Source organism: Canis lupus, chromosome 36 (assembly GCF_011100685.1).
Source record: "Canis lupus familiaris isolate Mischka breed German Shepherd chromosome 36, alternate assembly UU_Cfam_GSD_1.0, whole genome shotgun sequence".
NCBI classification, from domain to species: Eukaryota; Metazoa; Chordata; class Mammalia; order Carnivora; family Canidae; genus Canis; species Canis lupus.
Genome location: NC_049257.1, coordinates 22798082 through 22813422, shown reverse-complemented (window position 1 = coordinate 22813422; position 15341 = coordinate 22798082). Strand labels below are relative to the sequence as shown.

The 15341-nt window shown below is 37.6% G+C and overlaps 1 protein-coding gene and 1 long non-coding RNA gene across 7 annotated transcripts in view; one reads left to right on the top strand and one right to left on the bottom strand.

Annotated features, from left to right (window-relative positions):
- The window catches only part of CCDC141 (coiled-coil domain containing 141), a 194770-nt gene that overhangs the window by 154456 nt on the left and 24973 nt on the right, over positions 1-15341 (top strand). For all 6 annotated transcript variants that reach the window (XM_038584984.1, XM_038584981.1, XM_038584980.1 and 3 more), the window contains 4 exons: positions 6184-6324; positions 7092-7286; positions 8689-8872; positions 11593-11705. In XM_038584984.1, the coding sequence (XP_038440912.1) occupies positions 6184-6324; positions 7092-7286; positions 8689-8872; positions 11593-11705 (633 nt within the window). The remainder of the gene's footprint in view (positions 1-6183; positions 6325-7091; positions 7287-8688; positions 8873-11592; positions 11706-15341) is intronic.
- LOC119867847 lies at positions 1792-13568 on the bottom strand. The gene is made up of 3 exons (XR_005384795.1): positions 13449-13568; positions 3472-3531; positions 1792-2269 (listed from the first exon to the last, which is right to left on the bottom strand). It is a non-coding gene; the product is annotated as an uncharacterized LOC119867847 (long non-coding RNA).

The following is a 15341-nucleotide window of genomic DNA, read 5'->3' as shown; positions in this document are numbered from 1 at the left end:
AACAGGAGAAAACTGAGGTGAGGATTTGCATTTGAGCAGTGTGCCCCCACCCTGCAGAGTTTCTGTTCGTGGTGTGTTGAGGAGTCAGCTTTGGGCCAGAAGCTCATCTCTTGGTCATCATTTCTCAGACAGCAACACATTGTTGCTTGCTAAACTCAGAGTTCCCCACTTACTGCTTTAGCCCACTCAACCACTGCATGATCTGATGTGCCGTGGACGCTTTATATATGCTGTCCTCGTCTAGCCTTGTTTCCTTGCACATCCTTACAAGCTATTTGTTTACAATAGCACAATTCATTTGGTCATTTCAACCAAAATTACTTTTTGATGATGCCCTAACTAATTTATGTGATTACAACTGCACTAAAAGCTAGCGGAGGCCTCGGTACCTCAAAGCAAAATAAAGTGAGGTGCTCTAAATGTGATCTTTTTTCTTTTTTTTTTACATGATGTGATATTTTTTAAACAAAAGAACCATGGTTCTGTGCCTTGATTATCTTTTGGTAAAATATTATTATTTTCTCATTTCGTACACTACACAAAACAGAAGAAATTGGTAAAATCTCATTTTTTCCATGTCTATCTTCACAACCTTCAGACTGCCCAGATTTTGTGGAGTTTTTTTTCCCACTCGTTTCACACAAAAATACATTTGTATGCATGGATGTTGAATTTCACTATATATGTTCTTGCCTGGCAACATAAGTAAGCTGTTAATACACAAAGTGCATTATAGACATTCTCGGTGAGAATACGTGGCAGGCCATCTTTTGTTACTCATTCTGTTACACGTCTTCGTTTAGAAACATAGTAAGTTAATATGAAGCATGTTTCCTGTCTGCAACCTGACCAAAAAAATTACTTTTACATTTACATAATGTTAATGGAAATTTGTAACTGGAGTCTCATTATGGGTCACAATTACTTTGCTGGAAAAAAAATAGCAATGACAGAACTGGGTTGGGATCCATTCTCTCAAAATAAGTCTTGCAAATAAGCTTTCTTATAATTATATTACTTTAGCCTGAAATTTTTACACTGTAGCAACATCTTACCCATCAGGAAGGAAGTGGAAAAGGATGCGGTGTATATATAGGTATATTCCATATGTCAGAGTCTCCTGTTCCAATTACACAAATTTTTTTTTTGTCAATTTGGATAAATTGGTCATCTGAGTTCCAGGGATTAAAAGCAGATTAGAAGCAGTAAATTAGAATAGGGGAAGAGACACAGAGCCAACTAATAAAATAAAACTTCCTGACATCCCATAGCACTTTGCTATTGACAAAATGACCTTGGAGAGTCACCCGCTGGCAGGATAAGAAGCAGCAAAAGAGTGCACGGCCAGATATAGCATGCAGTGGGGCATCACTGTGGTGTAGTGCAGAGAATTATTATTTTCTAGATTGATAACCCTAACTCGTCATTTTAAGAAAAAAAACCAAACTATCATCATTTGACACATATCACCAACGTGGCTATTGTGTACTGGACCATAAGAATACAAAACTCCTGAGGAAACATGGAGTCCAGAGTGAATTAAAGCCCATAGAATTTAAGTCATGGCCAGCGTGACCAGGCCATACCATGGGTCCATTGAAAGGATATATATAAGAGAATAGAAATTTGTTCTGAAAATGTCCATCCCAGAGGCTTAAAATGTGTTAAAAGTTTACTGTTTCACATCTGCAAAGTGACCCTTTTTCTTTTTTTTTTTTTTAATTTTTATTTATTTATGATAGTCACAGAGAGAGAGAGAGAGAGAGAGGCAGAGACACAGGCAGAGGGAGAAGCAAGCTCCATGCACCGGGAGCCCGATGTGGGATTCGATCCCGGGTCTCCAGGATCGCGCCCTGGGCCAAAGGCAGGCGCTAAACCACTGCGCCACCCAGGGATCCCATCGTTACCATGTCCAGAAAATATCACAAACATAATATGAACACACAGAACTTGCAGGATGGAGAAAAGAGCCATTCCTGAGACACACTGCCATCTCCAATGTCAAATGGAGCAATCGTCTTCTCTCTCCAGGCTGTCCCACTTGTGCCACCGCAGGGCTTGCCTGGAGCACAGGAGGACAGAAGCCAAGGGGGCCTTGTCTTGAAATCTCTCCAAGCCTTAAGCTTAATAGTTTGTCCATAATAATCGTAGCAAATCATTCAGGTTGAATTATAAATCTTTGGGTCCTTTCATTTCAAATTCAGGCATCCCTGGGAGTTGGTAACTGCGAAGCCTTCCATTGCTGAAAATGAGCATTGGAAGCTTTTTCCTGGAGTGGGCAAAAGGATGGGCAAGAAATGAAACTCATGAAGGGAACGTTAAGAGAAATGGACTATTTGTTTTGTATTTTGCTTCTGGCCAAACCTGTGCCATAGTTCCAATGAAGGCTTTATTTTTTATTTTTAATTATTTTTTAATTGGCTCCATGCCCAACGTGGAGCCTAACGTGGGGCTTGACCTCACGACCCTGATCAAAACCTTAGCCAAGATCAGGAGTCGGATGCTTAACCAACTGAGCCACCCAGAGGGCCCCAAAAGGCTTTTGTTTTTAATGCATTTCCTTAGTTTTAAAATGTCCCATGTCCCTCACATAAATTGGCCTTGCCAACAACAAACTCACAATAATACATTCTTATGCCAAACCAGCCCCAACCAGCTTAGTCAAGACTAAGAATAACAATCCAGCCTGGTCGTCATCAGCCTCTTTTGCTTTCTGCTTCTTCTCAAAGAAGCTTTGTTTATTCCTAACCCTGAGAGAAGCTTACAGCTCCCTGGGAAATATGGTGAAGATGTTCATTCTGTTAGTTGCAAGAGAACTACAATTGTAAAGGCTTAATTTTATTCCTAATCATGACTCTATTAACTTAATTCCATAACAAATATGGAGGATCTGACCAAGTGGAAAGATAGGAAAATCACACCATTTGTTAGGGAAAAAAAAATTTCTCTTAGTATTTTAAAGATTTTTAGAATTTTTATTAATATGGATTATCACAACATTTAAATTTTTTTAATAGGGTAAAATACCCTGCCCCAGCTTTGGGTGTTTTTTTCTGCCTGAGTGCTCCAATTGAGCAGTTGTCTTGGCCATTTTCACCATTCCCCATTGTTGACAAGCTAACTAAAGTTAGAAACAGCTGCAGGAACAATGATCCCATAGCCAAGCAAACATGGCACTCAGTTCCTTTAAAAATATGATCTCAAGTTATATGGGGATTAGATGGGAAGTTAAGTTTTCATGTTGGAATATGCAGGTAAGAAATGTAAGCACAGTTAGATTTTCCTGAAAATCTAGTTGTTAAACGTACTTCGTTCATGCTGCCTTCCACTTGTGTCTGCAATAGTCTTAAATTTGAGCTGGGATAGGCACAAGATTTAAAATAAATTTTTTTAGGACCAAGAGAGAAAAGTGCCAGCAACTTTGTCAAAGGAGCTCATGTGTCAGAAAGAAGCTGATTCCATTTCACATACCCATAGCGCCATGAATACTCTTTGGTCTTATAAATCATCTTCAGTGGAAGGGCATACATTCTGCAGCAACAGAAATAAAATTGTGCTCATCATTTATCAGTCTTAAATTTTTTGATCCAAAGTAGATTTAAAATTTCATGGTTTAGAATTACAATATTAAGGCTCAAGCCTTTCTCCCTTCATCACACAGTTTTCAAATAGAAGTTGATCTTTCCCATTTAAACTAGCAGACATAACCCAGTGATTATGAGATTGATGATAGAGCCCCTCTTCCTTTCTCTAGACTGAAGTTTATAATATAGATCATGTTCCAGTAAGAGAAAAAAAGAGTATAAAATTTTATTTTCCAATGATAGATATTAGTGAGTAACAGGACATATATTTTCCCTTTTCTTTTTTCTTTTATTCTGCTTATTTTTATTTAAAATAAAAATTATTTTTAATTGCGGTAAAATACACATAAAATTCACCACCTTAACCATCTTAAGGGTAAATGATATTAAGTACTTTCACATTGTTCTATCCATTTCTAGAACTTTTTAATTATCCCAAACAGAAACTCTGTACCAGTTAAGCAGTAACTCTCTACTGGGGACATGTTTTTTAATACAAGAATCTGTGTATACCTATAGTTGCAGGTTATGACTTTGAGGAGAAGAGTTCCTGCCAAAGTTTAATGTGAATAACTCAGGATGTAGTCCCTTTATTTATTTATTTTTAAAGATTTCATTTATTAATAAGATACAGAGAAAGAGGCAGAGATAGAGGCAGAGGGAGAAGCAGGCTCCCTGCAGGGAGTCAGATGGGGGACTCAATCCCAGGACACCAGGATCATGCCCAGAGATGAAGGCAGACTCTCAACCACTGAGCCACCCAGGTGTCCTGGATATAGTCCCTTTATATCTCAATCCCATTTGTCTTTTCTCACTAGAATCGAAGACATGTGTATTAAAACACTGAATTTCAAAGAATTTAAATATTTTAGATTTTATTTAGTATTTTTAAATATTTAAAATTTAAATTTCATATTAATTGGTTATTTCATAAGTATGCCAGTTGAACACGATCTTCTCAAATATTTTTGTGAGTTCTAATAGCGAAATAGTTTCCACCTCTCTAGGATGTTACTGATTTATCAATTTAAATGTTTAATATGATCTCTGTGGTTGGCTTAATTGGTAATTTAAAATTAGTATTCAACAATTTCATTTACCATATAAAATAAACAACACTGATTAAGTATAGGTATGTCAGAGGAAAAAATTGAATCTGCATAATAATTTCCATATATGCAAGTCTGCTTGGGCCTTTATAGATAATTATCTCCAAGAAATGTTACAGATAAGGTCAAGGTTCCGTTATTACAATATGCGGAATTTGAAATAAGCATTTTGAGAAAGCAAATATTTTTAGGGCAGATATGTTTTCTATGCATTACAAGGCTAAAACCTAGCATGTACACAGCCTTTATTTCCTTCCAAATAATTTATTTGCTGTCATTGAAAAGAATTTTAATGTGTCTCTGACTTTTCTTATCATAGCTCAAATTTATCAACCATGACATTGTTCATTTTTTGCTGTTAAATGCTTCCATATAATCTGAGAAGGTTTATGTTTTTCTTTATATTTCTCTTTACTGATAATGTAAAGAGAGAGTTGCCTGTCAATATGTTTATCTCTCTCGAATATGGAAAAGGGCATGGAAGGTGGTGTGTTTAATGGAACTGGACTGCTTAGAACTTTGGTTCACTAGTAAAGTTGAACTGTGTGTTCTTAAGGCGAGCTTAATGCATGCCCTACTCTCAGTTCATTGCCATAGGCTCTGTTTATACACAAGCTAGCGTTGCCATCAGTGGTGATGCTGTCACTTTATTTTCCATCTTGGAAGGACATCTGAAGTTAGTGGCCTATATCTAAGAAGGAAAGATCTTCAGGAAACTTCTAATGAAAAATAATTCTTTGGCTGAATTTGGGCAAATAAAATATTTTTGCTACTAAATCTCATATCGGGTCCCCTCTTTTATCCTACTTATGTTCTCAGTGGTCTGAATGTCAACTCTTTATTGACCTCTGCAACAGGATCAGCTCATTGGAGCCTAATAAATTCATGCCTTGATGCTAGAAGAAAGCCCCAGGAGGCAGAAGGATCTGGGGCAAGTGCTAGCATACGGAGAACAGAATGAATGGGAAACACGATGTCAAATAAATACAAATAAAAAAATTAGAGTTGTTGAGAATCTATGACATGTTAAAAACTTGCTTTTTTGGAGGCCAAAGGATATTTTATATTTATAAATCTAATTGTAAATTACAAATCAAGGTTCACCTGGGTGGCTCAGTTGATTAAGCATCCGACTCCTGATTTTTGGCTCAGGTCATGATCTCAGGGCCGTGAGATGGAGCCCCGCTTCAGACTGCACACTGGGTGTGGAGCTGCTTAAGATTCTCTCTCTCCCTCTCCCTCTGCCCCTCTTTTGCCACTTCTCAAAAAAATTACAAATCAAATAGTACAAAGAACATCTTAGATTTTGGGGATATATTTAAATTCACATTATGTGTTTACTTAGCCGACTTGTTTCCTATTGAAAAATCACTGAATACATTTGGAAGATTATAAATATTTTGAAGTGTTAAGATTTTTTTATTTATTACAAGTCAGTGTCAGTGTCCTCATTTTAAGCAAATCATCTGTTTCTTTTTATCGAACTGCAGCTCAAAGAGTCATTCAAAGATATCAAAAAGAAATTCAACAATTTAAAATTTAATTACACTAAGAAAAATGAAAAAGCTCGGAATCTAAAGGCTCTTAAGAATCAAATTCAACAAGTCGATGCTCATGCTGAAAAGATACAGGTAAAGAGAAAATGTGAGTGGTGTGTTTGTGTGTGCATGTCTGTGTGTATGCGTGTACATGCACTACTACAATTATTGCAAAGTCATTCTGCGTTTCAATTCTAGAAGCCTAACCATTGGGCTTTTTTGCAGCATTGGGACTCAGAAGGTGGTTTTCCACTTTTGTAGCAGTTAAGTTCCTCGCATAAAATGTATACGTTAATTTATCTCGAGGCAGCTCTAGGATGGATCCTACCAAACCTACCCAGCCTCTCTGCTTCCATTCTTCCCCACCACATGCATACACACGCACACGCATGCACGCACATCCATGTACACACCTCTCTATACCCCTTTTCCTCTGCTTGCACCTGCCTCTGTCAGGAACTTCCTCCACTACTCCCGGAACTTCTTGTTCTACCTTGATTACCACATGTACCAGCTAGATTCTTTGAATACCTTTCCCAGGAGACAATGAGCTCCCTGAAGATAGTAAAATATTTTATGATCAATGTCTTTTAAAAAAAAATCATAATATAATTCTTGAAATCTTGAATAGGACCTGGTATACAGTGAATTTTCTATATGATTTTGATGCTGCATCAATAAACTATGTGGAAGAAAACCCATTCTTTCCAAAATGCATTTGTGATCATTATGATTTTAATATATTATCATGGAGAAAGCTGCAAAAACTTCCCCAAGTTTTTCTCTCAATATGTAATCACCAGCTAGCCTCATAAAAAAAAATGGGAAGTTATTTTAAAACTGTTTCTTTTTTCACACAGGCTTTGAAAAGGAAAATGGAAAAAATTGAGAAGAAGACTTCTAATTCTTTCTTAAATTATCCAAATAATAAAGTTAATGTTCTTTTGGAAGCCATGAAGGATTTGCAAAAACATGTGGATGATTTTAACAAAGTTGTGATGGATTATAAGTTGAATTTGGACCTGACTGAACATCTCCAGGAGACAATAGAAGAGGTATCCTCTTCTTGCTGTAATGGTATCCATATGTAATGCTTTTAAAAATTGCTCTGCTACCCTAAAACAATGCTGCAGCAGTTAATTTTGTTATTAAATCTATGCATCATCCTCCTCTTCATGATTATTTCCTTAGGATGATTTCTTAGAATTGTTAGACTGAAGTGGATAAATGTCACAAGGTTTGATTGTATTGTCCAGTTGTTCTTCAGAAAGATTTTACTAATTTACTTTTACCAGCAACGTATAAAGGTTTCTCATTTCTCCATGACTCCATCAAGTCAAGATGTTTCACTATCACAGAATTATGCTTACTGCTGGCTATCTTTTTAAAATATTCAAAATGACTTATTTCACAAAATTTGAAAATATTTAGAAAGAAACCTTAATGCTGGGATTTGTCAGGTACAAAAATTGTTAGTGGTGTTATTTTTGTTTCTGTCAAGAGGATAAATGGCAGAGTATGCATGAACTATATGAAATTGGACAAGTTAAAGTTATTATTTGCACATTTCATATTGAAGAAATTCCACACTTGAAGTTCTTTGTGGCCCATTATCCTGTGATACAAAATGTCTCTCTTTACCACGGATGCAGCAGCTTTTAGATGTAACACCACACTAAGGAAGATGAGGATGATCATTCTTCTATATCTGATACATAGGTTTGCTGTGGCTCCATGGCACTTATTTAAAGCCGGCTCCTAACAGAGTCATGTGTTTCTATTTCTCACTCATCATAACTGCTCTGGCCTTGGTCAGACACATTCCTTCCATCACAGTTACTTAGTACTTTTTGGTGAGAAACTGTCTCAATTCTCTATTGTGCTTTTCAAATATTGAGTACAATATTCGAAAATATTGATTTGAGTACCTTCTATTTTAAAAAAATGGTTAAATACTGTTCTTTAGATAATACTTCCTCAATCCATAGACTACATCTCGTTCTTAAAAGAGAATTTATTTATTTATTAGAGTGTTAATTAGGCAGTGCTTTATCCATATCTTGTTAATAATTTCAGTTAATTTGCTTGATTTTGCACATTTGGGCTTTTTCTCTTTTCTTTTAGCTGATAATTTGAATTCTTCTTAGTGTCATATGCTTTTTTATATTGCCTGTTCTTATAAGTCTGCAATGTTCTTAGGAAGTATATTTCAGGCAAATCTAAGAAGGCGGGGAAAGCAAATGAATTTCCATACCTTTATTTTCTTATCTAACTCTAATACCTTAGTGCAGAAGCATATGATCATATTTTGATATTTTCCTTATTATGACTTAGAAAGTTCAAACTAACATGATTATAAAGTTGGAGGAAATTGAAATGTGATACTTTAGTGGTCAAGATGAAGAACTTTAGAAGGATGGCATCTCTTTAATCTGTGCTTTATCCCATTTAATTTAGTGTCATTTTTGGTATGAAGACGCAAGTGCCACAGTTATAAGAGTTGGAAAATATTCCACAGAGTGCAAGACAAAGGAAGCTGTGGAAATTCTCCACCAGCAGTTCAATAAGTATATCATGCCTTCAGTGCCTCAGCAAGAAGAAAGGATTCAGGAGATCAGTGACCTAGCTCAGCGCTTATACGGTGAGGTCTCTTTTAAAATATCCAGCATTTGCCATTGAACAAATCTGTAGGGAACCTAACCCAGCAGAAAGCAGAGCAAGGCAAGCCCTCAGGGTCCTCACTACAGCAATTATTCAGGCAAGAGACTCAAGATAAGAGCCCGTATCTACAAAAGTAAACAGTAGGGAATAGAGGAAGGAGCTTCTGCCTGCAGGAGAAGAAGCCTTTGGATTTTAACTATCTTGTGTAAACCCTCCTTCTCTATTCTCTTTTCTCCCCTATTCCTGTTGATCATCCCCAGGGTAAGAAAACCACAACAATGCTCTGCTTCTGTAGATAAAAAAAAAAAAAAAATCTCATCTCCACTAGGGTGATTTCTTGAAAAACATGTAAAACTCCTCATAACACTTTAATGAGGTATAAAGCTGAGATTGAAGTCTGCAGCGCTCATATTTCCATAAGGGGTGTAGTTTGTGGATTTAAGAAACAGCTGGTTTGGCTTGTGGATTTAAGAAATGGTTCCCTTGCCTTCCTCTCATTTGTGGGATAAACAGGAGAACTCAAATTATCATGTCACTGGTTCTGCTTTTCTCTTCTCCAGGACCAGGAAAGATAAAACAGTTGTCTGTCTCAGGAGTCTTTCTATCTAAAGGAGGCCCTAATTTAAGAAGCCCTCTGGGCGATGACAGTCCTTGGGGGTGCTGAGGTACAAGTTTCATGAATCCCCTGATGCTGTTCCTGTAGACAGGGGTAGTTCCCAGTGGCCAGGCAAATCTAGCCCAGAAGGCAGATAGCAATGGGGGGAGGGGAGCAAAATGCTTCAGCTGGCTGCCCACATTGCGGCCAGGTGGGTATTTTCTCAAGTGACATAGAACGCTATCCACGGATAACTATAAAAATGCATAGAACCATATGTACTGTAATACAGAGAACAAATTATTTCCAATATCATTATATATTATTTCTGGACATGGTAAATACTCACAAAGACCCGATACTAGTTAAATCCCCCTCCCATCACGCATATCCTGCATCCTGCCTTGCCTGTGTTCCTGGCCCTTGTCACCAACAGACAGATGGATAGTATAGCTATTTGTTTATTGTCTGGCTTTTGCACCAGAGTGTAAGCTCCATGAGAGAAGGGATTTTGCCTCATAGTTTCCTGCTTCATGGTACATACTAGGTGCTTCACAAATATTTGATGAATAAATGAATCATTGAGTGAATACCTTGAACAAATAAGATGAATGGCATGAGTCTTCATCTGCTGAGTATGGAAGCTATGCAATTCTTAACATTTGCAGTAAGTGAGAAGTGTTAGGATTATTGTATTAACTCTTGGAGGCCACCCAAGCATCACTGGACCCGGCATTGTAATGCAAATAAATGTAGCTCAAAAAAATTGTTTTGAGTACCTATTATGTCCAAGATAATATGATTGATATAAAGACAAATAAAACTTAGTTCCTTCATTTAAGAATCCACTGCCTACCTGGAAATGCAGTGAGAAAGGTGATATGAAAAGTGTGTATTGGTTCATGAGGGTTAGCATCACAAAACACCACGGCCTGGAGGGAGCAATTCGTTTCCTCACAGTTCTGGAGGCTGGAAGTCCAGGATCACAAGACCACAGCGCTGCCCGTGTTGGTGTCACCTGCAGCTCCTCTCCTCGGCTGGCAGCTGGCTGCCTTCTCGCTGCCCTTTCACATGGGCTTCCCTCTGCACCCACCCTTCTCTTGGGTCGCTCCCTCATCTTACACAGGTGGGATCCAGTCATCCTGGGTTAGGGTCCCAGCTTGATGGCCTCATTTTAACTTAATCACCTCTTTTGAGATCTTATCTCCAAATGTAGCAGCAATCTGAGATTGGGGCAATCGGGCTTCAACATAGGAGAATTCTGGAGGAGACACAATTCAGGCTATTCCAGTGTGAAAAGGTTTAGTCTAAACCTCAGAGTCTGTAATCCCGGTTTCAAATCCCTACTTCTGCAATTATTGTCTGGGTAACCTGAAGAGGCTCTTTGGGCCTCAGTTTCCTCATTTGTAAAATGCAATAATAGAGCCTTGAGAATCCGAGGGGAATTACATTAATGCTTATCCATAAAGTGCTTATCCATAGTCACATAGTAAGCACTCACTATGTGGTAGCAATTTTTATTATTATTCCAGCAGAGAGAGAGTAAATTTAGGTGGGGGATGATTAAGAACACTTGACTGAAGATATCGGTATTTGGAGTAGACAGCAGGGAGGGGGCCAAGGGCACTCCTGGTGTAGGAACTCCTACACTCCACTCTGGCTGTGGGGAGGAGTTGCTGGTTCACTTTGACCAGAGACTAAATATATGAAGGAACTAGGGTGACATACATTCGGGAGAAGATCCTTGAGACCGTTTTAGGGAGGGCTTCAAATGCCGGATTGAACAATGACAATGTTCTGAGCAGGAAAGAACGGATTAGAGTGGAACTTTAAGAATATTAACACAGCAGTATGATTTAGGTTACATAAAAGTGACAAGGTTCAGCAAATGTAATCATTTTTCCGAGGTACCTGGTTTGATTTTTTTATTTTTGTTTTTGTTTCAAAAAAATGCCTTCATTCATTTATCTATTCAACAAGCATTTATTAAGCACTTACTGTCTACCAGCTTTTACACCAGACACTGGGGAGGTGAATTAATGCCTGGGATTTTTCTTTTTTTCTGCTAAGGATTTCAAAAATAGTTTTTTGTCCCTTCTCCCCAGGTTTTGAAGAGGGACAGAAATATGCTGAGAAAATCATGGCAAAACACAAAGAAGTTCTTGAATCTATCACTGAATTATGTGTCTCTCTCACAGAGCTTGAAGAAAAGCTGAAGGTAATTTCTTCTTTCCAGAATATGTATTTTTTCAAGGGATATAAATAAAAACGTGTTGATAAGTGTCTTCTGGTGCAAAGATGTTCTAATAGAAATTCTCAAGGGACATAATGTGCACATTTGTTTCACAGCTTTCTAACATAATTATCTGGGTGTTTCTGATAATTAATTCTGTTTCTTTTCCATCACTGCAGAGAAAAATATTGCTGGGAAGGAGGGCTAAACACAATTAAGGTGTCTCATTTACATTTTCATGGATCACATCCTAAAGGATAAATGTGTGCCATTAAAATCAAAGTAAAGTCTGTATTAAGTAGCCTTATGTTTTCATTCCCAAATAATAAATGGAAGGTTTTTTTTTTTCCTTCCAAATCATGGCCCCAGAGAAAATAAAACTAAATCTTCAGGTATTGTATTCACTGAACATTTAGCTTCATGGAAGTATTAAACCAATCATTAGCATCTTTCATGAGATAAAAAGTTGATGAAATAAAGGATAGAGAGAAAATATGTTGATGTCTAATGCTTAGGCAAAATGCAGTTAAAAGACAGAAATACATACATTGTTTTGTCTGTATTTTGTGAAAACTAGTTTCATTAGTACTGTTTGAATGACTGGCTGAAAGAACTGGCTACTTAGGATGGAGAGAATGACTAGATAATTAAAACCATAGGCTTTAGAGTAAAACATAGCTGCTTAGGAATACCAGTTCTCCCAATTCCCCCAATTATTGGATTTGTAATTTGGGGTAAACTACTTCATGTCTTTGAGTCTCAGTTTCTTGATCTGTACAATGGAGTGAACAGGGGAAAGTAATCACAGAGTAACCCTGAGGATTAAATGTGAAGAAACCCGTGATTATCATGATCATTGTTGATATTGAGACGTAAGGGTGCTCTTGTAGTTCAGAGCAGAATTGTATTTCTAGCAACCATTTTCTTCTTTGTGAATTTCCATGTCATAAATTTGAGGACCCAGTCCATTCAGAATAGTTTGCTAATTGAGGCAGTGACCAACCAAATTATCTTTTTTTCCTTAAGAAACTAGATTTTCAACTTTTTTACTGTTTTATATAACACTGCAATGAACATCTTCATACATATTTTTTCCCTCTTGTGTTATTCCCTACACATAAACTCTCCAGAGCAGATTTGAGTAAATGAGTATGAAGTTGTTAATGTTTCTAATATATATAAGTTAAATTGCATTCCACAAACATTTTACAGTTTTAATGCCACCAGTGATGTATGAATGTGCCATATGTCCTATTATCTTTTTATTATCTTTTTAAATAATGATCATTTCTTCTCCACTTCCACCCAACTCTCTGAGGGTCTGTTTCTTCTCCTGACTTCCAATACATAGCTTGAAAATAGCTGCTTCCTCTGACTCTTTGCTCTTTATGATCTTTACATCAGCCCTTCCATTTCCTTTGTACATCTTCAAGTGAGATCCACTTAACAAAATTTACTCTTATCCATTTCTGCTTTTCACCTTCATAGCCATTCTTTCTGAAATTTCTTGTCATTCCCTCTGCCCACTTCCTTGTTCCCATTCTTTTCACATCCCTTAGTCAGTATGGTACCCTCTTTTTCTCATTTTTCAACCCATCACTTGGGTTCCCTTTTTCACTAGTCAGGAGCCTCCGATTATATACTCTAGCTGGATTACCCTTTCTAAATACAACTGCTAGTATCATTTTTACACCCAAAGTACTTCACTACAAATTGTTCATTGCTTACCAAATTTAGTTGAAACTTTAGGCTTTCCAATGTTCTGAGGCTGTCTTTCCAAATTAGTGTGCTGCTTTATTCATTGTAGGTCCCTGTCTCACTGGTCTACTACCCCACGTTCCTGAGTTTTCTGCTTTTAAACTTTTATGTACATGACCTTCTCTCTCTGCTTATCTAAATGTTACCATGTCTCAAAGCCAAACCCAAGTGCTGCCTCCTCTGCCAACTCCTTTGCTGGCTGTGTCCCTGCCTTTCTGATCCCCAGAGCACTTGTGTTCTTTCCTACTATAATGGTCACATATAACTACCATTACTACCCCAACCTGTCTACTTGGTTACACCTGAGGAAACCTTTGGCTCTGTTGAGTTTAGGGTCCCACACAACATTTAACACTGTGCTTTGCCTAAAGCAGGTTCTCCAGAAAGAGTTTTGGCATTTGTTGTAAAAACTCAAAGGATTGGTACAGAGAAGAAGAATCATTCAATAGCTCAAAAAGGTTTGATTTGGGTGCATATAAAAATGAGGAAGGGCCTCTCTGGCAAGAGATACATGCATCAGCAAGGCTCTTACAAGTTACAGCCTGAACAAAAGCTTGTCAAAGAATGCTTACTAACACTTTACAGATGTTTGCATGAGAGCATAAATGTCTAGTTTTTATGTTTTTAAGGTTGATGCTTTGTTTTGTAGGGGTTATTAAAAATAGGCCCAGAAATCCCTAGCGAGGCTGAAATAGTGATAATGATCCTTTCCATTTGTATAACAATTTGAGATTTACAAAGGCTTTTCATATATATTACTTCAGTGATTTCTAAATAACCTTGTGATGGTGGTGAGGCAAATGCTGTTTTCCTTACTTTATTTATTTACATTAAAGATTTTATTTATTTATTCTAGAGAGAGACAAGGAGAGAGTGCACATGAGTGGGGCGAGGTGGGGGTGCAGAGGGAGAGAAGCACAGACTCCTCCGTGCTGAGTCCAGAGCCCAACACGGGGCTCTATCTCAAAACCCTGAGATCATGACCTGAGCTGAAACCAAGAATTGGATGCTTAACCAACTGAGTTACCCACATGCCTGATTTTCCTTGTTTTAGAGGTGAAGTTCAAAGATGGTAAAAGTACTTCGCCTGGGGCCTCACCATCAGTAGTGGTGGGATCTAGAATTAAATGCAATTCAAAATCTAGCATTCTTTCCACAACAACTACCATTTTGAAATTAGATATCAAGCGTGTACTAAAGCAGATTAATTTATCCACTAACACCAACCAGATTAAGTTTTAGAGTTAGACTGAAAGCTGAATCTCTCCCTGAAATCTCTGAGTTCATTAGCATGTGGACTTTGAGGAGTGTGCTATTTCTTTAAGGCCCATCTAATGACCATGTCTGGGTGGAATAGAGAATGTTCTGGTGTGGTGTAATCAATCATCCTAAACTTGGTTTACCTGAGGCTCCTTTCACCTTTACCAAGTCTTCTCAGCCCTCACAGGGGCTCCCCAGCAGCTTGCAAACCCTGTACTTCCATGACTAAAACAGCTCCATGAAATAATAATAATAATGAGCAAGATATCATCACCCACATTAAGCGTGGCTTTCATGTTTTGTTCTCATTTTTTTTTCTTTATCACACCCAGTGATATTTTCTTCCTCTCTTCACGAATCTCTCAAACATTTGCTTATGTAAATTCTTGGGATTTCCTCTTTGTTCTCCACCAAAATCTTCAGACATTTCTCCTCATCACTGCTCCCGCAGACTCTCCTAATGGCTTAGACCGCCATGCACAATGATCCTTTCTCTAGAGAGCATTCCTCTAGGTACATCCTACTTCACTAATGACTTTGTTCTGGCTGGGCCTTTGAACAACCAATTTTTATTGGCAATGGACTTTATCAAAAGAGCGAGGT